At 41.9% G+C, this 25,281-nt stretch overlaps 1 protein-coding gene across 1 annotated transcript in view; it reads right to left on the bottom strand.

The window, feature by feature from the left end:
* The window catches only part of UBA6 (ubiquitin like modifier activating enzyme 6), a 54,207-nt gene that overhangs the window by 19,759 nt on the left and 9,167 nt on the right, over nucleotides 1-25,281 (bottom strand). The window contains exons 5-18 of the mRNA XM_019534200.1: nucleotides 24,684-24,778; nucleotides 23,972-24,083; nucleotides 22,705-22,785; nucleotides 21,968-22,090; nucleotides 14,140-14,263; nucleotides 11,233-11,336; nucleotides 8,934-8,996; nucleotides 8,578-8,654; nucleotides 7,469-7,535; nucleotides 4,814-4,957; nucleotides 3,897-3,967; nucleotides 3,174-3,252; nucleotides 1,484-1,564; nucleotides 889-966 (exon numbers count right to left, since the gene is read on the bottom strand). Of these exons, the coding sequence (XP_019389745.1) occupies nucleotides 889-966; nucleotides 1,484-1,564; nucleotides 3,174-3,252; nucleotides 3,897-3,967; nucleotides 4,814-4,957; nucleotides 7,469-7,535; nucleotides 8,578-8,654; nucleotides 8,934-8,996; nucleotides 11,233-11,336; nucleotides 14,140-14,263; nucleotides 21,968-22,090; nucleotides 22,705-22,785; nucleotides 23,972-24,083; nucleotides 24,684-24,778 (1,299 nt within the window). The remainder of the gene's footprint in view (nucleotides 1-888; nucleotides 967-1,483; nucleotides 1,565-3,173; nucleotides 3,253-3,896; nucleotides 3,968-4,813; nucleotides 4,958-7,468; nucleotides 7,536-8,577; nucleotides 8,655-8,933; nucleotides 8,997-11,232; nucleotides 11,337-14,139; nucleotides 14,264-21,967; nucleotides 22,091-22,704; nucleotides 22,786-23,971; nucleotides 24,084-24,683; nucleotides 24,779-25,281) is intronic.

Genomic DNA, 25,281 nt, shown 5'->3' with positions numbered 1-25,281 from the left:
AAATTTGGCATCAGGGGAGCAGTGGCATTACAGCCACCCCTCCCCCCTACCAAAATTTCAAAGTCCTGCATGTGGGACTGGTCGGAGCTGGGCCATAACCCTCCTCCTGCATGGCCAGATAGGAGCCAAGACATGCACCCTTCCTTCCATGTGGGCAGGCTGAAGCCAGGCTGTGCTGCCCTGCTCACCCCCACCCAGAACTAGGCCATGCCCTGCTCTTCCTGCAGGGCCAGGCCATGGCTCTTCCTCACTGCACTGCACAGCTGGTTTAGAGCCAGACCATATCCCTTTCTGCCCTCCCACCCATCCAAGAAGATGGGGAGATGGCTGATGAGTACATCAGCTATCATAAAGCAAGTGGTACAGCTGCATGTTCTTGTAGCTTTCTAACTTTGACCCTCAGTGAAAAAGAGTTAGTTGCAACTGTTTTACAACTAGTATAATCACTACAAAAGCATATAGATTATAAGATATATCAGTATTATTTGATATTGATACAAATGTAAAGCTGGCTATAACTTAGGTATAAATAAAAGTTAATTCTGCCTTAAAATGGTTGGTAGAATCCATCCTTCCACCCTCCTAGCTCTTGAGTTAGTAGCATCACTACTACTGTGACCACGGGGCACTGTACACACAGCAAGAAGCTCAGCTTAAATTTTAACAAGAATAGAGCTCTGTACTGGAGCATGTGCGCCTTATCCTTACACAGCTACATCACTCCCAGCCTGGAAGAGGGCAGGGTGCACCAGCAATGCTGCTTTGCATCAAACAGACATACCAAAAGGCTCTGCACAGAGCTACCTACATCCCACGATAAATTCTCACAGTGAATAAATGCAGCAACACATGCTGCTCAAGAGACACTATGACACAGAGAATGCTTACCTGTATGTGGTGGGGTCGGAAAAGAAACTGCCTGTTCAGGTTGGACTTTTCTATTAAGTCTGGATCTGTAATTGTGACCTAGAGAAAGAAGAGCAGAAGCACAGCTGAAGTTATACATTAAATGTGCTGTACAGCTCTACTCTCTTTGTAAATGCTATGAGAGATCTTCCAGTACGGTATTAAAATAACCCCACCCTGTTGCCATCTGTCAGGGTTATGACTATTGCCAATGATCTACATTGGCATAGACAGATCTTGTATTCTGCAGAGTATTTTAAGAATACTGCACATGTGTATGCAGTCTGGATGACAAAGCACATTTCTCAGTTTCCCTCTTCCAAAAAACTGTTACAAAATAAGATAATGCTTTTTATAGACTAGTAAGACTAAAACTATGCAGTGAAATAACTTTGTATATGGAAGCAGGTACTTAAATACTTTTTGAAGTCAACAATCCCCTTTTCAGGAAAAAAAAATGCTTCACCATATTCATCTCACCACTTTCAAAACACATCATATTGACAATATACCATAGCACTGTCTCACGTTACTGTTTAAATAAGCAATGGCTAGTCACTGAGTGCATAAGACTTACCATGCCTTTCTCTTGCCCAGTGCCAACACCAAGAAGTGCAAAATTTTTTAACATTTCGCAACCAATTGCTCCACAGCCAACCTAAGGAAAATTGAAAGCGATTTAAGCAACAGAAATTGGTGATTATTTTAAATAAGCAGGGATTTTGGATAAAAGGATTGTTAGCTACAGGAACTGCCAGACAAGCTTCAAACATTCAGATTTCTTTTCCCCTTAAATAGTCCATTACATTTCCCAGCACAGTAAATATCATTCAGAAAGAATGCCCTGATCAGGCACACAAAGGATGAAATTCTCAGGTACCAAAGGGAGGATGTTTCCAGCAGAAGGCCACTGACATTGCAGGCACTTAATCCTGCAAAATATACAAGTGAAGCCAAACCTAGCCACTGAGTGGGATGCCAGACATCCTTTTTGATTAGACTTATCTAATTACAGATCATGGAATTAAATGACATCCTGTAAACTAGTTTCTACCGGCTACTCTGGGTACTCAGAGGGTTGGATGCATTGCCAAACTACAAAGCAGAGAAAATTATGTTTGAAGCTGTTCTACACTGTGGACATTGTACAGATTCTATTAAAATGGTCTGTCCATTTAAGTCTGGTTAGATAACTTTCTGGAGTAACTATAGACTAAGTTAATCAAAATCTGTACTCAAAAATATTCTATCAAAACTTTGGGAGGGAATATAACAAGGTCTAATTTACGAAGATCTCTTTGTGAGTGGCAAGGATTTCTTAGGTTAATATCTTTTATTGGACCAATTACGCTGCTGGGATAGAGTTAGACAAGCTTCCAAATGCAAGGCATTCTTCCTCAAGTGTGATCACAAGGAGTGAGGCACAGAAAAGTATGCATCCTCTGTGCCTGTTGGCACCTGCCCCTTCCATGGTGCCTGCACCCCTGCCCACAGCTTCTGCCCTCCCCCACTCCCCTTAGTCTCTGTATTTCCCCTATAGCCACTGCCCTGCCTGCCCTCTGCAGCTTCTGCCCCTCCCCACACACTACCTGGCTGGTCCCCCATAGCCTCTCTGCCTCTCACTGCAATCTTTTGCCTCATGGCAATCGTTCCACCTGCAGCCTCTGCATCCCCTCTGTTGCTATGTGGCCATACCAGAGCTACTCTGTATACAGTTCCAGCCCAAAGCATGGTATCTAAGTGGCAGGGATAGAGGTTGAGGCAGACAGGTGGCAGGGAGCAGGGTCCAGGAGTAGAGGCTGCAGGGGAGCAGGGGGCAGGCAAGTGATACACAGCTAGAGTGAATAACAACTGCCTGCCTCCCCCACCTCATATGCAAATCCAAGATGGACCACCCCCCACCATGTTAAATGAGGAAATAAACCTCATCTTCAATTCAAGAAAATATGGCATGTTATGAAACACAATAAGACAGAACTTAAACAAAGCCATAAAAGACAAAACATTTATTTATTTTTTTTAATCTTTGTTCAGATTCTGGTCCTCAGGGAACCCTGTATGGGCAAGACCCACTGTACAGAGCTACTTGCAGGTTCAGAGAACAGCTTATATCAAGCAGTTTGCAAAAAGTGCTTCAGTTATTGGTGTGCTATAATGGGGTCCAACTACAATGTGGGAAATATGCTCTGTTCCCTGCTCACTGTTAATGTGAGTAAATGCAATCTGGCTCATCTGAGGACATAAAACTTTTCAGAGGCTATACTTACCAAGAAAATGTTCAAATTATGCAGCTTTTTGCACAGGGAGTCTCCAATGCAAGCCCTCAAGGCATCATACCTATCACCCCTGTCCAGGCATTTGAAAACAAAAATAAAGGAAGTGCAGCTATAATTGGCAACCATGACACTAAATATATAAGATAAGCAGAATGTCTTGAGCTTTCACATCAGCTAAAAGATGTCTCACTTTAAAGTCCCCAGAAACGCATTCCTTTCCCAAGTTAATAGCATTCTCACCTCAGAAATATTTCCACTAACAGATAAAATGCACTTTTTTTTAAAACAGGTTATTTTCAATTATTACAGAGTCAAAATCTTTAACTGGGATTGAATGCCTGCATGTGATTCACAGATGACTGCGCTGAATGAAATTACTGCCTTGGCATATGACATTACAAAAACTGATATAAACATACATCAATATGTGAAGCACCCCAGGAGACAAATGACTTCGTGTCCCAGAGTTGCTATGCAGCAAACAGCCTTATAGATGGGGGTAGATCAGGTAATAGTTCACTTTCATTAAATAAACTGTTATCCTAGGATAACTGCAGACACACAAGTTACACCAGTGTAGTTTAATACTGTTTTCACTTCAATTTTACTATGTAAGTTATACTGGTATAGGGCTATACATCCTGTATCTGCTCCTTGTTGACACCAGTATATAACATGCGGTATGTCTAGGCCATTCAAGTATTTCAGCTTTACCTTGGGATGAATTCTTCACATCTGCTGATCTTGTCTAGAGATGTTACAATATCTAATGCATCAATGTACAGCTATAGGGGAAAGCCAAAAAGGCATGCAAGTTTAAAGATTTCACATTCATCAAAATATAATTTTTGTTAAAGAAAGACAATTATGAACTCACATTTTTAATATACTGCACATAAATCAAGAACTAGGACAAGTAAATCTGAAAGACGCTGAGCCCTATTATAAATGTGATAATATACAGCAAGGATACCTAACTTCTGAGTGGCCAGTGTCTGCAACACCTTTAGGCACAAAACCGCAGGGCCTGAATGCATCCCAAGCTACATGCTGCACCATGTGGCACTCCCCCAGTTGCACCATGCTAGCAGCCCTGGGTCTCCCAAGCACCCTAGCCACAGATTCCTGTAGCCCTGTGGGCCATGCTAGACCACCACACCCCCAGCGGCTGGGGCGCGCAGAAGCTGGTGAAGGTAGGGGGAAGTGTGGAGACCAGCAGTGGCAGCAGGTGAATTATGAGGGAAGCAGTGCCTGGGCTGGGAGCCTGAGGACTGCAGGTTAACCCCTTGGTGTCACATGCAGCACACTGGCCATGAACTGGAAAGCTCTGACATAGATAACATGTTATACCTTTGCATCTAGACACAATGATCTATGCTTGTCTTCTGTTTTGGAGTATGGAAACTGACAAGTTTAACCTCCTAAGTGACTCCAATTTCATAACTACCGCCAATTTAATTAAGACCAATTTAACTGTACCATTTAACAGAGACAAGGAGATCACCACAGCCTAACAAAAGACATTTACAGCCTTAAAAATATGGTTTGGCTTCCCTGCTCATGCAGATGCTCTCCACTGTACCCACTGCCACACATTTATAAAATTAATATTATGATAAGAAATGACCTACCCACTGCTGCAAAGGAGAAAACTTTCCTGTTACTGCTTTCAAGACTTCTTGGCTAGCAATGCCGCCCACTGTTGCAGCAAGGGGAGCAAGGAGTCCCTGAGCAGTCCTAGAGAGCCACTGCACTAGGTTCTCATTCACCTGAGGCTGAAAAACAAGCCACAATGAAAAAGAAAAGCTTTATAAATTAATCCGAAGTCAAACTTAAAAAGAGCTTGGGAGACTGTGCCAGTTTATTTCTTTCCATCCTGAAAACTGACCATTTATACTCACTCTTTTCTTTCTATCTTGGAACCAATTTCTAATCCACGAGTGAATATTCCCTGTAATCCCATGACTACCTAACTTCATTAAAAGCCTCTGATGGGAAACCTGGACAAAGGCTTTTTGGAAGTCCAAATACATTATGTCAACTTGATCACCCTGATCCACCTGCTTATTCACACCCTCAAGGAACCCGATTTCCCTTTGACAAAGCTATGTTGATTCCTCCCCAACAAGTCATGTTCATTCATGAGCTGACCAATTATTTTATTATCATTTTTCCTAGCCTTCCGGGAGCAGAAGTCAGGCTTAATGGCCCGTTAATTCCCTGTCTCCCCTCTAGAACTGTTTATAAATATAGGAGTCACATTGGCAACCCTCCAGTCCTCCAAAACAAAGACTTCTTACCATTAAGAGTCCAGCATATTTAGCTAGTATGTTCAGAGACTAAAAAAGCAGCAATGCTTTAACTAGAAGTTGTGTTTTTCCTTGTTTTAGGAGGTTAGTGTAAGTGTGGCTACAACACTTCTATTAAACTGAGAAGTATAAAAATGGAGAGACAAAGACACAGATAGACAACAAGAAGGGGATATGTTAACTTTGAGTCTCTGGGTTTTTTTCATCTTTTGCTCCAACCCAGATGCAGGGGGCAACCTGGGCCATGGCGCATGCAGCCAGTCCCACTGCCCCAGGTACGGAGGTGGTACCTGGTGTGGAGCGCAGCCCACCCCATATGCCATATCCCCGTACATAGCTCTTGGGTATGCTGGGATGTGTAGTCCACGGGGCTGAGTGGTGCGTCGGTAGCATGGCAGCCAGACTTGACTTTCCATGGCAGCGCCCCTAAGGCAGCAACTCTCTCCCTCACACTCCAACTGCCATTGCCAGCATCTCTGCCACCGCACTGGTCCCAGTCCCACTGCCCAGGCACCGCACCCAGTGCAGGGGCAGGCAGATGGAGTTGGTGGGCAGGGTCTCCATGGAGATGAGCCCTGAACCACTGCAGGCTGAGTGTGCTCAGCTGGGTGGATGGGATGGGGCAGCAGGCAGGTAGGGAGCAGCATCCAGGAGTGGGACAGGCAGGGCTGGGATTGCGGAGCTGTGCAGAGCAGAGCAGAGCTGTGATCCACTCCCAGATGCTGCTCCCTGCCTGCGCCTGGGGGTCCCAGCATGGTCTCCATGGAAACCTGTGAGCCACCCCAAGAGCTGGGATTTCAACTGCACAATTTTATGGCAGTGGGGGACTGCTTTTGTGCTTTCCTCCTAGCTTTGAAGTTGGGGGAAGCAGAGACCAAAGAGCTACCTGACCCCCCAGATATATTTTCCCTGCTGTAGCAGTGGGAAGGGGACAAATTCAAAGCAAACCTGCAACAGGTACATTCTATGGCTGGAAAATTATAACAAATTTATAAATGTTCTATAAAGAGAATCCAATTACAGGAGGGGTCATCTTATAAATCAGGGTTGTTTTCTAGTCAAGTAAATATGGTATGTCAGTAAAAACATGTCAGTACAGAAGTTTGCTGTTCGTAAAATAAATAAAAGACAAAAAAGAAAGAAAAAATAAAAGTTTATAGATTTATCATTTGAGAAAAATGTCTTGGGTTGGCAACCCTGATACGTGGTCGCATTGACCTAGGAAATTCCTTTAACAAACTTACAGGGTAATCTTAAATTCTATGGAGAAACATGAAGTTAATTACTTCGATTTGGTGCCCCCATTGCCCTAAATGATTTCAAGTCTATTTTTCAGATCTTTGTTATGGAACACCTAAATAGTGCTACACTTATAGTGATATGTGGGTATGTCTGTCCACTCCATCCAGAAGCCTGCCCATTCTGTCCAGGACCCCCAGCAATGGGTGCAGGGCAGACGAGGCCGGATACGATCAACTTGCACCACCCCAGTAGGCAATGTAAACATCCATGACAGGGGGTGGAGGCCAGATCAGCACCCCCTACGCCCCTACAACTCACCAAAACTCCTTAAGTGGCCCTCCAGCCCAAATAACTACCAATCCCTGAGCTACATCCATGTTCAGCAGCTAAGAATCTGGCCCAGTGTTTTAAGATGAAAATTACACCAAAATGATTGGATAACAATTCCTCACAGCCATTACTGCCTTAAACGTATGATTAAATTACTAAAACTGCAGCTATGTAATGAGCTTCAGAGAACAGCTCCAGAAGTAACCTATGCACATCGCTTTTATACTAGCAACTGATACATCAAAACAACCCAAAGGGTAAAAGAAAAGGTCAACAACTAGAACAGGGACAAAGTGTAAAAATGTATCACACACTATAATAATGCCTACCGGATTAACTGTATTTACGCTGTAACTGCCAATGCAACAGTGCAGAGCAACCATTAGCTACTTGAGAACTACTCACTTTGCTTTCCAGCGTTTCACTTATGGACGCTGCTATTTTCAACATCTCTTCAGCATCTTGCAGGCATCTAGAGCCCAAGACAAAAATCAAGATCATTTTGCATTCATAGCATGAATTTCTAAAATATTAAACGCCACAGGACAACTCTGTAACACAGCATTTCTCAACCTGAGGGTCATGACCCAAAAGTGGGTTGCAAGAATATATGAAAGGGTCACAAACAAGCTTTAAACTTGAGAAACTGTGGCTTTTCACTTGCAGGCTGTCAGAGTTCCAGCCTGAAAGGGGCTGTTTGGGGGCCCCCCCCATGCCCCACACACCCACCCCCTGCCCCACACAGTGAGGCTGGGAGTAGAGGGCAGTGGGTCAGGAATGAGGAACACTGGGTGGTGTTTACAAATAGGTCCTGGTACAAAAAAGTTTGAGAACCACTGCTGTAACCCACTTGAAGAAAAAAAAAACCTAAGAGAACTTGAAATGTCTCCCATTTAATAGTGTGTTTTCAATGCTTTTACTGTTAGGATTTAAGTTTTAGTTTGGAAACTGGTGTCTATTGGCCACACTAACACAGAAGGTTAATACTGGTATTTATGCATTCAAGGCACAAATAATGCTTTAACTATTCTGAAACAACACAGGCATATCAGACTTTAAGCTGCTGAAAGGTATTCATAACCCTGTGTGATTTTACTGTTAGTCAAATTTGTAGATGGACATCCTTGATTTATCCACACAAGAGCCTCAATGTCAAACCATCAAGATGGGAAGGGAATGCTTCTGGGGAGAAGTCATTTGATACATTCTCTGCTAGGAAGTGAGACAGTCATGACTGGGGTGGCTTTGGAGAATGCACCATGTGCCAAAACCAAACAACATACCAAAATAAATGCTTGTGAACAGCCAGTAGATAATTATTTTTTATCATTACTAAATTAGTTGAGATCTGAAATGACCTAGAGGTGAAAAACATGAGGTGCCTAACCAACAACAAACCAATTCAGTAATTATTTCACACTGAATATTAAATATGTTAAGCATCAGAGGATTAACTAGGTTTATTAAAGACTGTCAAGAGTTTGTTAAACACAATACCACTAAAATAGCATTACCCAGTGTTTGGTATGCGTCCAAAATTTTCCCGGAACTGGTTCAAGGCAAGCATGGCAGCATGTATCTGCAAAGGTGCCTGTTAAGGAGGTTAAAAAAAAGAGGCACTGATCTGTTATGTGTAATCAAAAAAAACTTGAAAAGCTTGACACTTTCCTATTTAGTTTCAATTCCATTCCTACTCGTTCACTCCTTTTTCTAGTGGTCTGAACCTCCCTCCCTAACTGTATACTTCAAAGCATACTTACTATATGCCATTTAGAAAAAAAAAAAAAGTTATGATCTATGAAGCTTTCCACCCTCAAATTATGAGAAATCTAGTTTCTAAAGAAACCAAAAGGAGCAGTGTGCCATTTACCTCAGGTTTGCTAAAGTCTGCAACAAGGCAAGTTGGATTTGTTAACTGCTTCTCCAACCGATCCTGAAAGAAAGATCTGATCAAAATATAATACATCAAGTTATGAACACAGCCTGCTCTATCATGTAATTTTCTCCCACCTCATTCATAGCTAACAGTGGTAACTAATGTTATTACGCCACAACTGAGGGATTAAAAACTGCAGATTCCCTTTTTTTCCCCCGCCAACCTTTTTCTATTACCTTGTTATAGAAATGACACTGTATTACTATTTTCTAGTTGGAGGTAAAGGTTCTTCTCAAAGTTTTTTTTCTTAAGACCTGAATTTTTTACCAGTTTCATAGTCAACTAGCTAAAACAATTTCAGCAACAACCAAATGATTGCAGTTACTAAATATTTTACAAACAGCCATTTGTGCACTTACAAAACGATTACAAACACAAGGCTTCTTTTATCACTGAGTACAGTTGTATTCTTCTCCTACCAAACCAGATGCCATTTCTAGTTGTCCATAAGAAATTAGATTTTGCAGATTTTTGTTAGATCTTTTGGAATCCTATGGGAACAATACTTTTAAAAAAAGTAAGACAAGACCAGGTCTTCAGAGACAAGAAACCACACTACCCTACCACACTATCTAGCTGCAAGATCCCAACTACCGAAGGAGTCAGTTACAACAGTAACAGCAATTAAGACCATGTATCTATATTCTGCTGTAGACTACAGAAATAATGTAAAAGAAAACTGGAAGGTACGGTGGGATAGCATGCTTTCACCTCTAAAGAGGTCTAAAGATGTAGGTTAATAATTTGGTCCTAAAATGATTCAAATAGTGCCTCACTGTAGATCTGCTATACCTGTTCACATGTACAGATTTGATACCACCATCTTGTTCCTCCTCTATATGACATTAAAAGCACAATATAATTTTCAGGCTTCCTAACCAAGATATTTCTACAATATTCCCTTGAAGCAGACTTCAAAGGAAGTCTATCAAACATTCAGACATACTAGTCTGATGGACCAAGGCTGCATGGTTAAGAGGGCAGTAATCCCCACAATTAAATCTACTGCAATTGTTAATTCTGTAAACTCAGAAAAATAGTAGAGTCAGTCTATCCACACTACTTATACATCCCTATACTTAACTGCTCGAGCTCTCATTGTCATTGCCTCTCACCCCATTCTCATTAAAAAACTAGGGGACTGTGGCATCGACACCTACACAGTCAAATGGGTTACTAACTGGCTGGAGGGCCGCACCCAGAGAGTGGTGGTGGATGGGTCATTTTCGACCTGGAGGGATGTAGGTAGTGGGGTCCCCCAAGGCTCGGTCCTCCACTGTTCAAAATCTTCATCAGTGACTTGGATGAGGGGGTAAAATGCACCTTGTTCAAATTCGCAGACAACACTAAGATGTGGGGGAAAGTGGGCATGCTAGAAAGAAGGAATAGGCTGCAGTCAGACCTAGACAGGTTACAGGGGTTGGCAGATGAGAACAGGATGAGATTCAACACTGACAAGTGCAAGGTGATGCACCTGAGGAGGAAGAACCAGCACCATACCTACAGGCTGGGGAACTCCCTTCTCATCAGTACAGAGGCAGAAAAGGAACTTGGAGTCATTATTGATGCCAAAATGAACATGGGTCGGAAGTGTGGGGACGCAGTCAGGAAGGCCAGCCGCACCTTGTCATGCATCCACAGATGCATCTCAAACAGGTCCAAGGAGGTGATCCTCCCCCTCTATGCGGCACTGGTCAGGCCGCAGCTGGAGTACTGAATCCAGTTCTGGGCGCCGCACTTCAAGAGGGATGTGGACAACATGGAGAGGGTCCAGAGGAGGGCCACTCGCATGATCAGTGACAGAAGGGCAGGCCCTGTGAGGAGAGGTTAAGGGACCTGAACCTGTTCAGCCCCCACAAGAGAAGGCTGAGGGGGAATCTACTGGCCATTTACAAACTAGTCAGAGGGGACCAGCAGGCGTTGGGGGAGTCCCTGTTCCCCCGAGCACTCCCAGGAGTGACAAGAAATAATAGTCATGAGCTGGCAGAGGTTAGAGTTAGGCTAGATATCAGGAGGCGCTACTTCACGGTCAGGGCGGCTAGGATCTGGAACCAACTTCCAAGAGAACACCTCGCTGGGGCTGTTTGACCCCAGTACTTTTTCCTGCCATGGCAGGGGGTCGGACTTGATGATCTGCTCAGGTCCCTTCTGACCCTACAAACTATGAAATAATTCTGCCTCTTAAAAACATTTTAAACTGAAAAGAAGTATATTGTATCATGTGAACACTTACAAAGTAAAAAGTTTTGGGCGTCTTTACTTGAACAGCTATGCCTCCATGTAAGTAAGGCTCCATATCTGAAGTATTCCCAATGCTGAAAGAATAAGGTGAGACCACTGAAGAGAGAAAGAGATATATGTTATCTGAGTGACAATGACATAATAAACAGCTTAAGCTCCGATGCAATTCTATTTCTCTGAAAGGTACTTATCTTCTACAAATAGTGTACCCTCACTGCTGCTTTTAAAAGTATAATTTCTGTAATTCAGTCCTACTACAATAATAAGTGTAGTTTACCCATTTCCACAGGTATCAGACTGTTTTAAAACTAATACTTTAGGTAGTAGTGCACAACCTTTTGCCCAGTGGCTGGAACTGGGGCTGGCACAGTGGGGGCTTGAGCTGGTTGCCCAGGTGGGGTGGGGCAGGGGCAGCACAGTACCAATCCAGGCACAGGGGGAGGGGTGGCAGGTAGCAGCATGATGTGCCGGGTGGGGGCAGGATGGAGACAGGGATCAGCCCAGCAATCCAGACAGGCAGGGGATGGGCCTGGCCCTGATCTTGCTATGCAGCAGTGGTTCAGGTGGGGCTGGATCCAGCTTCCACTGCCTCCCTGCCATTTCCCAGCCTGTAGAGCTCCCAGTGGGCCAGGTGGCATGGCTCTGGAAGCTGGATATGGCCTTCGGGCCAGGGGTTGAACCACCCCTGCTTTATGCTACTACCCAGAAATACACTACCACTTTGCAGGCGAAGTGTAGCATGTGTATATGCACTTGCATTGTCAGTTCTGCATTGTCATATCTTTTTATAATGAAAAGGAAATTTATACCCTTAGCTTTACTTAGGTTTTGCATAATATGAATGTACGAGGTATCCTAACCAGCTAGAGAGTAATACAATCAAGCACAATCAATATCCATGGATTTTTATACAATCACAGAGGCTCAGCATCACAGGAGAATGACTTGACGAAACAAGCAGGAACATTTTAAGGCATGTCCTCCCCCCAGTCGTTATATCATCATTTAATCAAGTACTATTGTTAGCGATAAGCATTGGGGCATAAACTGAAAACCAAAAGGCTGAGCATCAGGTGAGACTTGAACATAAGTGGAAGTTGGGGAAAGAGAAACCAGAAGTCAATGCTCTGGATCCACAGACCTTACCTTACAGACTGTACAGTAAGGGCACGTCTACATGTACATTTTAATGCGCTTTAGTTTTTTTAATGCGAATTAAAGCATTACAAAATTCCATGCTCTTTAGCTAATGTACAATAAAATAGGCTAATGCATATTTTTCTAGTATCTCACAATGGAGGGCACTTTTACATGTGCTCTAGGGGTGAGGGGGTGGAGTGCAGTGCTTTAATTAGAGCAGCTCTAATTAAAGTGACACTAATTAAAGTAATCCTGTATCAGCATCCCCATGATTAAAAATGGTGGCGGGGGGCACTTGAACTACATCTCGTTCAATGCATTTTATCAAGCACCCCTGCCACCATTTTTAAGCACAGGGAGATGCAGGAGGCTGCTGAGCTCGGTAATTGCCATGCTTCAGCAGACTCGATTAATCAGGTCTGCTCTGATGCACTAGAATTCCAGCACATTGGAGCAGCCTCTGCAGTTGTGTATAGGTGCCCTGAGACACCAGATTTAATGCGCATTACCTAAAGCACATTAATTGAATGTGTAGATGCCCCCTAAGATTTGAATAAAATATCTCACAGAAAATGTTTATATGATGAGATTAAACACAGGCAGATGTCACCATAAGTGAAGCACTATCATTTGGAGGTCCCATAAAAAAAAGATCTAAAGCACAGACTTGAAATCATTTGACACAATGGGGGCACCAAACTGAAGTCATCAACCTTACATTTCTCTGTAGAATTTAAGATTGACCTTGATAATTCCTTTAATATTCTTATGGGGTAATGTGACCGCGTATTAGGGATGCTGACACAACATTTTTTTTTTAAATGAAAAATCTATTTTCTACAATTTTTTCTTTTATTCACCAACAGCAAACTTCTTTACTGACATTTTTTATTGACATACCATATCATAATTATACCCCGATTATAAGACCACCCCCTATGGATTAGATTCTCTATATGGAAAATAGAAAATTATAACAAATGTATACATATTTATAATCTAATTATTGGAGGTTTCCCTGACATTTGTCCCTCTCCCACTGCTATAGCAGGGAAAATATATCTGGGAGATCAGCTACCTCTTTTCTCTCTGCTTCCCCTCCCACCCCCCACAACTTTAAAGCTAGGAGGAAAGCACAAAAGCAGTCCCCTACTGCTATAAAATTGTGCAGTCAAGATCCCTGCCCTTGGGGAGACTCACAGGGATAGCCTGCCTCACCCTGTCACTAGGGACACACCCAAGCTGTGATTATGTGGATTTTGCAGAAACTGAGAAAACTGGGATAGATGGTATAATGCAATGCCACCCCCTTAGGAAAACTCTTATCTGGAACGTCTCCTCCTTTTGTGCTTCCTGGGCCATTTTTAGCCTGGTTTTTTCCCCCTGACAGTCAGTAAAATTTACTGACACTTGGCAACCTTGCCAAATATGCTGTGACAGATAAATTCAGCAGAGATACAAGTGCTTGAGTGATATCAAAAGCTCAGTTCTAAAAACACTATATGCCCAAATAGTGTGAATGGTCCCATACCAAGTGGTTTCCACAGTGTTCAAACTTTCCTCATCAGAAATCCTCCCATGCTTCACCTCATGCCTCAGACCTCTGCAAGCAAAACCACTGCTGCAAATCAGTACTGAATTCGCATACCAAAGTTCTTTCTGCTATGATCACAGCAGTATTGAAATGAGCAAAAGGGCCAAAAGAACATGTTTTATTAGTTTATATATAAACAAGTAAACCAAAAGACACAAGGCTTACCTGTTATTTGACGTGTGGATCCATTTAAACATGACATTCCATTAACTTCCCGGAAAGTTAAGAACTGTCCAGTTTCAAGCTTGTGAGGATGGTTTTCAAGGCAGGTAACTATACCAGGATTTGACTAAAGATCAATATTAACAACAGAGTTAGCAAGGAAGAAATTTCCTTTAAATCAGATTTGCGTGCTTCTTGCTTGTTGTAACTACAACCATCCTAGCACATCTATACAAGAATGGCTTACTACGGTTAGATACAGTGAGGTCAAAAAGGAGCACTTCATTCAACAAGCATGCCAAAATTAAAAACAAGGGGCTTATGTGTATTAAAAAGATTGGATTTTAATATGGGTCTGATAGACTAGTCTAACACTTTGCTGTCTGGTATATTTGGACTGTTATCCTTAAATTCACCAGAGTTTTAAAACAAATCACAAGATTATTCCTTAAGCACTGTCCTTAGTACAATAACTGAATCCTTTGCTAAAGTTAAGACTGTGTCAGCAGATACTAGAAAATCATCTTGTTTCACATTGCTCTAAGTGCAATGTGGCCAGATCAGAGCTCTGAGCATAGACAATCTAAATCAGAGGATCAGGGCAATTCATGCACTGAGGCTGCACGGAAACAGATGTCACCTGCAACAAGCCCGGATCAGTGCCCTGGCCCCAGCTAGTTCTAGTGGGGGCCAATCCCTGAAGCCACAGATAAGCCCTGCCCACTCCAGCCTTAAAAGGCTTAGGCCTAGTCTGAAGTACTCTGTCCAGACCGTAAAGACTGAAGTACTTGGCTCCTGGCTCCCTCTCCCTCCCATTTGCTTCTGTTTTGTTTCCTCTTATTAGATCTCTGAGTTTGACTCCTGGTTTGGTGTGTGATTCTGTTAGGTGGTGGGCCTCAAATGCCCATACCACGATTCCTAAGTTAACAGATGCTGGTACTACTGTAGAAAGAGTTAAGTAGTTTCTGTTGACTCAGAGCAAGGTAGTTTGTTGCTTCATGCAAAAGATAAGGGAGAAAGTCCTAAAGCAGGACTGTTCAACATTTAAGTCCCTGGGAGCCACTCATCCCAGGAGCCATACAAGCGGGGGCTGCATTTTGCATGGGTCACAGCAGGTGAGCCATGAACCACAGAGCTGCTTGATGTGTGGATACTGTCCCCTTCCCTCACTGCTCTATATACCTGTGCAAGCACTCCTATCCCCCTCACTGCTGCACAGGGCCTCAGCATTCAAATGTCGGTGCACACAGCTCTGGGTTAGTTTTTCTACCAGGAGAGCAAACCTGGGAGAATTCTTCCAGATTATTTGAATATGTTTATGCAGCTTAAGTCTCTCAGTAATTTGGTGGAGGGCGAGACTTATGCCACCTCCCAAGAGAGACTAGACATGCTGCTGACGAAGGAACCTCACACACCCATGTCAGTCCTACACATTCAGGGGCTGCACATTTGCAGTACAGATCTTGAAGCAGCCCTGAGCATCCTGTCCTACATGCTCACAACTCCTCAGCATGATGCAGGTCCTGGGAAGCATGTTTGCATGTTCTGGATGTCACTATATGTCACCCAGAGAGATGCCAACTATTTTACTGCTACCTCTCTGAAGTAAGACACTTCTCTAAAAGACACTAACAAACAGAAAATTCTAAAGCACTGGACAGAATGAAAGTACTATCAGAAAATTCATTTCCAACAAACGGGATTCAATCAATTCTTCATTTGAAGAAAATTCTTGGGCACTGTCTCCTTTTCCTGCCACGTCCTTATGAAGCTTATAATTCTTCATCCCCCTCCATTCTCACCCTCCTCCCCATAAAATATTCCATTAAGTCAGTTCCCAGCACACTATTTTTTAAATTGGGGGCAGGGAAATCAAGACTTTTGAAATCCAAACATATTTTTAAAGTGTTTTAAGTTCAAAGTGATAAACATGTGAAGGACAAGCTACGATATATGCAAATACAGTATTGCTTTAGCAAATAAGCTCTGTTTAAACTTAGGTTCAACTATGTTTTAATTATATGCAACATCAGGGAGAAAAACCCACCCTTAATTCTTAAGTTAATTCAAACTTTATAAGTGTATATACACGTGACGATATTTTGTCATGTGTTACGTTATTTACAAATCCACTTTAGTCTTTTTACAATGGAGTGAACGCTGGTATTACTTTCAGTTTCTCTTACCCCACAGCTACACCTTTCCAGACTACTCTTTCCAGTCTTTTAGCATTTTAGAATATAATCCCCTATAGTGTAGATCAGCATTACTGAAACAGTCTATAAAAACATCCTATTTGGGAATATTTACAATAAATTCTGGTATTTCTGGGTAAATAAACACTCACTATCAAAATGCAAAGAGAATCAGTAATTAGTAAAATAAAAATAATAACAATCAGAAGAATCATCCCCAGGGGATAAAAATTTAGATTATTATAATCCATAACTAATACTCTATTCTTTAGAATAACTTCATTATTTTACTTGGCCGTCAATTAAATACATTCATATAAAATATACTACTAAATGATAACTGTCTTGAAATGAAATGTCATAAATTTGTATTTTGAGTCATAAATTTAAAAAAAAACCTCTGTGTTTAAAAGATAATTGATATGTTAGTTTAGAGTATTAAATACACCTTTTCATGACAGCTAATTTAGTCTCTCTTGGGAGGTGGCATAAGTCTCGTCCCCCAACCTTTTTGGCTGTTGTGCCCATTGAAAGCACCATACCTGACCAAGTTTACAGCTAGGGATGCCAGAAAGGAGACAGTGGGGCTCAAGCCTTTGGCTGTGCAGAACAGAGTGGGGCCAGGAGGCTGCTGCAAGAGAGGTGTTACTGCTAAGAGCCAAGTTAACCTTTTCCTGATCCCACAGCCGTCACGGTTTTATATGGTGAGCAACGATCCAAAGCCTTGAATCCAGCATTGGCTACAGGGCCAGGGAAGGGTTTACCTGGCTCTTGGCAGTGACACCCAACACCTGCACTCCCAGCACCATCCAGCCCATTTCAGTACCACTCCATGCAACTTAAGGCTGGTACCTCCTGCCTCAATTCCAGTATCTCCCTCTACTAAGCACCAAGAGCTTGTATGCCACATAGCAGCTCTTCATACCACTAGTGACACTGTGTCATGGGTTGGCTACTCCTAGTGCAGGCAATGGCCGTTGACTAGCTAACAACCCGAGTTATCAGCTGGTAACAGCACATAGTACCAAATTCAAAAAAAAAAAAAAAGCAGCTTTGGGTGGCCTTGTAGTCACAAGCAGCAAGTTTCAGAGATTCTGTAGTTAAAAAAGGTTATTAGGTCATACACATACATTTTTTTCCCTTTTAACATGTTCAAAAAAATGCTTACACTTCACCCAGAGAAGACACTGCTGGATAGTTGCAAGATATGCATGTACAAATGAAACAAAACAGTAGACAATACAGTTTGAAAGTCAAAGTATTAACCTGAGCAGTGAATGATGGAGCAATGTACAAAATGATTCTGTAATATACACTTAAGTGCCAAAAAAAGGCAAAGTTTATCACAGACACAATGAATGTGTATGGGCATTTCCCAGTAGAGCGCAACCCTTAAAAGTATCAACACTAACAGCTATAACAAACTGTGAGCAAAAGTTCAAGCACTGCCGGCACAACACTCTCACAACAATGCTAAAGAGGTAAGAATAACTACCTCAAAAAGGGTACTGCAGATAAGCAACAAAGTCTTCAAGGAACACAAAAGAGGTCAATCAGCAAAGAAACCATGTATTTGGGATCATAAAGCATAAGGCTAAAGTAAAAAACTGCCAGAAATCAAGCTGTGCTGGACTTTCCTGCAGCTCTACTATCCCCACAGGGAGAGGAAGGTAGAGGGAAGAAGTAAGCAAGGGTCTACTAGAATCCCAACTCTCCAGCTCCAAAACTCTCCTCTCCCCCTTTCAGTGGAGGGGACATAAAGAGGGGTTTTGGGTTGGACAGCCCTGCTCTACTAGCAATGGGAGCCTCTAGGACTTCAGAGAGGGTAAGCCTGGATCTGGCAGCAGACGTAAGAAATGATCTAGGCATGGCAGGGAATCCAGCAGTGATCGAGTAGCCTGATACCTGGCAAGTTGTCCACCCTCTATCCCCCATGGAGAAGGGGTGTATGTGGGGGGAAACCACCTGGGGATAATAGAAGATCTATGGGTACCCTGTATCAATGCACAAATAACAAAAAATGAAACCTTTCAAAATAGTACCTCTGAGACACTATATTGGAGCACTTCAGTGGTGTTTGGCACCTTTCAAAGGGCATGTATGGTTATATCACTGGCCATCTAAAACAGTTCAACTGTTACTTCTGTCTGTACCCTAGGTGCATCAAAAAATTAAATGAATACTTGGCCTCATTTTTCAATAAGGATGAGAATGTTGAAAGTTGAGAGCTTGAAGCACTCAGGTCAGGAGATTAGATAATGTCTATCCTGGAATTCAGAAAGAGTTGACATATGAAATCACAGTATGACAGCAAGGAATTGTAATTAATCTATCAAGCTGGCATCATACGATTGGAGAAACAGCAAATGTAGCGTTCCTATATTTATGGTTAAACAGTTACCCAGGCAACTGTTGGACAGTTAGTCTGACTTCAATAGTAAGAACACTTCAGATAAAATTTGAAAGAATGCTTAGAGATGTGGACGTAAATGAAAATGGGACAAAATTCAGCGTGGATTTACTAAAAGTAGATCTTGTCAGACTATTCTGGTATCCATCTTTGACAATAACTGAATTTCTAGATGAAGGGAATGCAATATAGTTATCTGGACTTCAGTAAAGCAGCTGATGTATTATCACGTGGGAAGATGGACTCTAAGGCAGGTAAAGAACTGGCTAAAGGTAAAAGAAACAGGTAGTGCTAAAAGGTGTAGTATTGGGAGGTCATTATTGGAGTTCCTTAAGAATCTGGGGACGTATCCTGTTTAATATTTTCATTAGCGACAGACTTAAAATTAGAAGCAAGTTTCTAATCATGAGAAATATGATGTTCTGAAACAGCCTCCCAATAGGAGCAGGAGCAGTAGGTTTAAGCTATAACCTGGCAAGTTTGTGAAAGATGATGCCACCTTATGGAAGAGAAGAAGATGGAACTTCATGACCCAAGATGAGCCCTTTGCTCCTATGTAAATAATCTGAAGATGCTTTATATTGTTTTTCTTTTGCATTGACTGAATTGCTGTTTGTGTTAAACTGCATTTGGATGGAAATTTCAGGTAAAGTTATCTAGTCAGCAAATTGTACCATTCATCATTTTCTAACACAATACATTTTCAAGGAGTATGTTAAACTACATAATTGTTTAAATAAATGTTTGTAGATACGGTATTAAGGAGAAATGAAGATCTAGTTCCACCCTCAGTAAGTATCAGAGCCCTCTATCCAGATGAAATAAAATGTGCTATTCACATGCACATAGCTTTGTTTAGACCAGTGGTTCTCAACCTTTACAGTAAGGGCATCCTTATTAATTTTTATTAATGTGGCAGCACTCCCAGTTGCGAATCACTACTTGCCTCAACTCACCTCAGTAGCTCTCAACCAGGTGCCACTGCCATCACGTATAACTTTGTGCCTGCTGCACAGCCAGCCCATGACATGCTGTGGCATGCTCCCATGCTTCTCTGGCGTTGGTGTTCTCCAATAACCCTGGAGTAGGCAGGAGAGCTGACTCATGGTGCAGCTCTTCCCAGTCCAACCCTGCATAATGTCTCCCCAAAAGAAGTGTGCAGGACAGGTCTCTGGGAGAAGTTGGGAGTGGTAGGGGGTATGGACCTGGAAGGGCTACAGCACAGGCTTACTCTCTTGCCTGCTTTAGGGCTATCAGAGAACAGCAGGAGGAGTACACATGTGCAACTGCATTACTTGTTGGGCAGTTTCACTTGGCTGCCTGTCTTGCAGCAACTCATTTGAGAACCATTAGTCTAGACTAAGCTCCTTGTCACTCTCCTTTTCCTCCCATCCATATTCCCAGGCTTATGATGTTTAGAGGGGTATATCCACAAGAGAGATTCATGTGGTACATGGATATACACCCTCCCAAATCCCAACCCTTTATATTATCCTACACATGACTGATTTCCCATATGAAGTTTATATGAAAACTGAAAGCATATCTCCTCCTAGCTTAAGTCTAGTTAGAATTTGAGAAGTCAGATCAAATTAAAACAAAATATCAATCCAAGATGGTTAGGGGAAAAAAAACCCATAAAAAAAGGAAAAGGAATTGTGAACCTGATGCTGCCAAATTATCATTCTGCTTATATATTAAAACTCTTTCCTCAAGTTCAGTTTAGCTTGTAAGCTTCTGGAAAGCTGGATCCATCATGTTATATATCTATATTGTTCTGGGGAACTGCTATAATTGCATGTAGTTTAACAGTAGTATAAAGTGGGGTGGGAAAGCAGAGCATGTGGCCCAAGTAACGCCTAAGGGGAGAAACGCCAGAAGGACAGAGGGAAAGGAGACCCTCACCCCAGAGCTACTCACTACAGTCTACATCACTGCTGCCTTGCCTTCTTCTGCTACTACCTTCCATCTGCAGGAAGCAGCCAGCATAGGCAATGGGTGTCATACAGTGCAAAGCATTCTGGGAAACTTTTTTAGAGCAGCAGTGGAGTTTCCTACTGCTGGGGGCTGAACTGACCCCCACATTTTGCTGCTAAAGTCAGCATTTTTTTTGCCCGTTGGACATGGACTTTGGCAACAACAAAATGGGGTAAAAACCTCTCTCCAGCAGCAGGAAACTCCACTGGCTGTCTAGAGAACTAAGGTTCCCAGGAAGCCTTGTGCTCCATGACACTGCCTGGCCCTCTGCTCTTCCTGTGCCTACACTCAAGAAGGCTGCATGGGGAGGGGCAGGGAAGGAAGGGTGAGAGATGACTGTTCAAGGTACATTTTTCCAATTTGTGCCTCCAGTGTACTGCATACCATCCTACTTCCTAACTTCCACTGGCACAGTTCTTATGCCAGATGCTCCTTTCTTTTTCCCTATTCCAGGGGTTCTCAATCCCCAGGCCATGGCCTGGTGCCAGACCACAACGGGTCAGCTGCCAGTCTGCAGCACAGTCGGCTGCCAGACCGGAAGTGGCTGCGGACTGCAAACCGCGGCCCCCCCAAAGGCAGGCAGAGAGGCTGCAGCTCCTTGTGCAGGGCCCAAAGCAGTGCAGGGTTTGCCCCCCACCCAGGGGGTGAGGGTATCCTTACCCATCTTCTGGCCAGAAATACAGGTTGCTGTCAGCTGTGACTGCTGGGCTGTGGTTTGCCAGGCTATGGCATAAAAACTTTGGGAACCCCTGCCTTATTCTATATACCACCCCCTATGCTCTTGTATTTCTGAGACTCCCAGCAAACTCCCTCCCACAGTTCCACATGCCAAGAGCCTTGCATACCTCACTGCAAATAAAGTCTCACTTCTGTCAGTCTGGGAGATAACTCATGCTGGGTGTCAAAATATTAAACTACAATGAGAGGAGCAAAACTGAACTGAGGGTATGGCTATGTTGGAAGTTAGCAACAGGTTTTTCAGTTTACAAGCACTGATGACAGATAATTAAAAGAAGAGGTGGGTCTTTCTTGGTCTATGAATAAGGGTATAGGCCTCAATTTGCCTTCAGTTTTCTCCTTACAAATATCAAAAGGTCCTACCCCTGATGTTCAAGGAACATTTCTTGCAATTTTGGAGTTATCAGCTGAGACACTAACACTGACACCGTAGAACACCAAGCTCTGGTTCACTCTCCCAATAACACAAAATAAATTGTCTCATAACAGTGTAATAATATGCACCCCTTACCTGTGTTATGTTTGAAATGAAAATTTCCTTTGGTTCCTCTCCCGTTGTATCCAGCACTTCAAATTCATCACCAAAATCGCAAAACAAACGTGAACATATTCCATAGACATCCGCACTGACAAACTACAAAAGAAAGTACAAATGAACAGGATTACCAGGTAACCAAACAGAAGTAATCTCTTAGCATTCCAAAATACTACCTACACAGCTAATTAAGGTGCAAATTTTGTTCTTTGATGTAGATTTGCAGCTTGAAGTGAAGCAACCAGACATTGTATCCATTTATATAGTGATAGAATCTGGCCCTCCATCAATTTGTCTAACGTAACATCTATAAATAGAACTAGGGACGGTATTAACCCAACGGAGAAACAATAGAAAGAGTGCTTTTCATCCCTTGAATATGGTCTCCCCATATTCTCTTTGAATTAAACTCACCCCATCACATAAGTTATGTCTTCTTTAGAAGCAATTTTTCATTGAGCTATGGAAGGTACCAAGAAGTGTTCTAATTCCCTTTTATATAAATTTGCACAGAAATCCAAGAGCAGGCCAGGAAATGGTACTATAAAAAGCAGCATCCCCCCCCAAGAGCCAACAGTATAACAGTAGAGTGATGACTGGGAAAGGCAAGTTGCTGCAGAGATAGCGCAAGAGGCACTGAAAGAATCCTCTACATGTGGATCAATACAAGATGATCTGGCCCGATTAATTCAATGGTCACTATTTGAAATTACCTTAATAGGTGGGTGTTGACTATGGCAAAAATCATTAATCTTCCTTTGCAGTGACAGCCTCATCTCAGTCAGTATGATGCACTGTTGACAGAAAGGTGCAAGCAATGAGGTCTAGATGTTGATGTCAGAAGCTATCAACATTAGCTAAATTCAGCATTGATAAATTCTAAGGTTTTTCACACACTGACCAGAAAAGCACGTCTCTGTTGTGCAGATTTAGCAATCAATGGGTATGTCTACTCACTCATTAATACACCTTCGCTACTGCACATTAAGTTTAGTACTTCTAATATGAGATACTATAATCAAGGCTCAATAGCTATGCTAATTCACAGTAGCAAAGGCAAACTTTTTTGTGATGTTTAATGCAGAGCAAATTAATTCTATTGCGCATAAGCATGGTTTTTGAAGTGATGTGCTAATGTGCAGTAGAATTAGTCTACTGCACATTAAGTGTCTCATGCAGCCGCACCCAATCTGAAGAGATTTGCTTCTCTCATTTTAACTGTCTTACAAAATCATTCCAGGAGAACAACAGCTATAAGTGAGGAGTCATTCTATTTACATGACCCATTACTCACAAGCCTGATAAAGTTCAAATCCTGCCTCAGACTATTTAAAAAGCTATTAGTCGTAGTTACTGTCTTTCTAAAAGAGAAAACATTAGAGGCACGAAGGTACATTAGCACAATCAGTAAGTTAAAGAAAGTCCCAACATTGAGAAATGAAAGTGATTTTGGCCTAGCACCTTTAATAAGGTATGTATACATTGGAATGCTTGTACGCAAAAGACTTGTAGACACTTTGAGTGCTGGGCATATCTAAACTGCAAGTACGCTATCAGTATGCAAACATATGCTAAAAAATTTAGGGTACTGTTTCTACTGCAACATTAATTTGGCCATGTAGCATATAGGTATAGTTTTTCATTCCTGTTTTTCCAGCCTGTTAGAAAAGATTTATAACACAGCAAGGGCCAGTTCATTTTCTGTCTCTGAATTTAAATCACGAGACAATCTGCCATTTAATGATTTACTGATACCTTTCATTTCAATGAAAGGAGCACAAAAATAAGGACATGGACTTTCAACATTGCAAGATGCCCATTAAAATGTTTTAGTTCAGGAATTAGATCCATTTGTCTGGTTTTAAAGTTCATAAAACCTTCTAATGTTATCATCTAGTCAAAAAAAGTCCTTCCCCCAAAATGTTGCTTACTCTGGGAAAGTAGAAAGTTACACAGCCACATTAAATAAGTATTACATACCTGATACTGTTTTAAGAAAGATAGGTCTGTGGTCTCATCAAGTGTTGCAGTTGATGACACAACATGGACATATGGGTTGAGTTCTGCGATGTGAGGAAGTGCCGCCTCAGCTCTGAAATGATTTTCAGATTTGCATCCTTTAATATATATTATTTATATAGCTAATTACAGTGTGCACTAATTACCAGGGCCCTTTGTTTCTTACACTTTCTTTTACAATGATCACAGCCAATCAACTTCCTGTGCTTTTTCATACTTAAAAGTGTTCTACAATACATACCCTGAAGATTCGCATGCCATCAACCTGACAGCAAGATTTACAGTATGACTATTGCTCTCCTAAATACGTTTCAGAGTTAGGAGACCACAACTAAGCTGTCCACTGGCTTTATTTAGCCAGACTTGCAGTTGGAAAAGAAATGCATTTCCCTGTTTCCATAACTAGCAGATTTTGGAAAAAAACATTCACTACCTATAACTAGCAATATGTTTCCACGTATCCACACACACACAAATTAGACAGACAGCCCAAACACATCTCAGTCACTTTAATGCACTCCTCCTTGACAAATGGGCACTGCATTTAAAGGCAGTGATGTCCAGAGAACGAAACTGCATAAGATGCTTCATAGCCAAATGACAAAGTCAACATAGTTATGCATTAGTTAAGGATGGGTCATTGCTTGGATATATCTAAAAAAAATGTATTAACCTGTTCCTTAGATTGAGAATATCATCTTCATGAATGAAAAAATTGCTTCCCAAATCCCATATTTTGCACTGCTTGGTGTCATGAACCGTAAGAGCCTTCAGACGAGATCAAGAGGGAAAGGTCAGTTAAAAAAAAAAAAAAAAAAAAAGTTAAAGTATTATTTGAAATTAGTGCATACATGCACAGCACATTCAAGTGTACATATCAAGTTTAGTCCTGAGATTCTGAAGCACTACTACTGCAGCAAACCTGAAGGCACTACATAAAGATGCAAAATGTACAGTAGTAATCTCCTGCATTCAACTTTACTGTTTCCCACTGTTGCTGGAAAAAAAAAACAGTTAGAGAAACAATAGGTATTTTGCTCAGCATATAACATAATAATGCTTCCTGGGAGTATAGCCTTATTCTTAGTTACTCTTTAGAGGCTTAAAAAAGGATAACAGCAATATTTTTGACTGAAAAATATATTCCCTCTCTAACCCACAAGAAACTTCTTACGGGTTCCCTGAGAGTTACCAGGCCAAGAAATGTGCTCCCTTCACTGTTATTCTGCAGCAAAACCTGGATAATTAAGACAACATTCAGAAAAACTAAA

Source organism: Crocodylus porosus, unplaced genomic scaffold (genome assembly GCF_001723895.1).
Source record: "Crocodylus porosus isolate Cpor-Errol unplaced genomic scaffold, CroPor_comp1, whole genome shotgun sequence".
NCBI classification, from domain to species: Eukaryota; Metazoa; Chordata; order Crocodylia; family Crocodylidae; genus Crocodylus; species Crocodylus porosus.
This window is presented reverse-complemented; position numbering and strand designations above follow the sequence as displayed.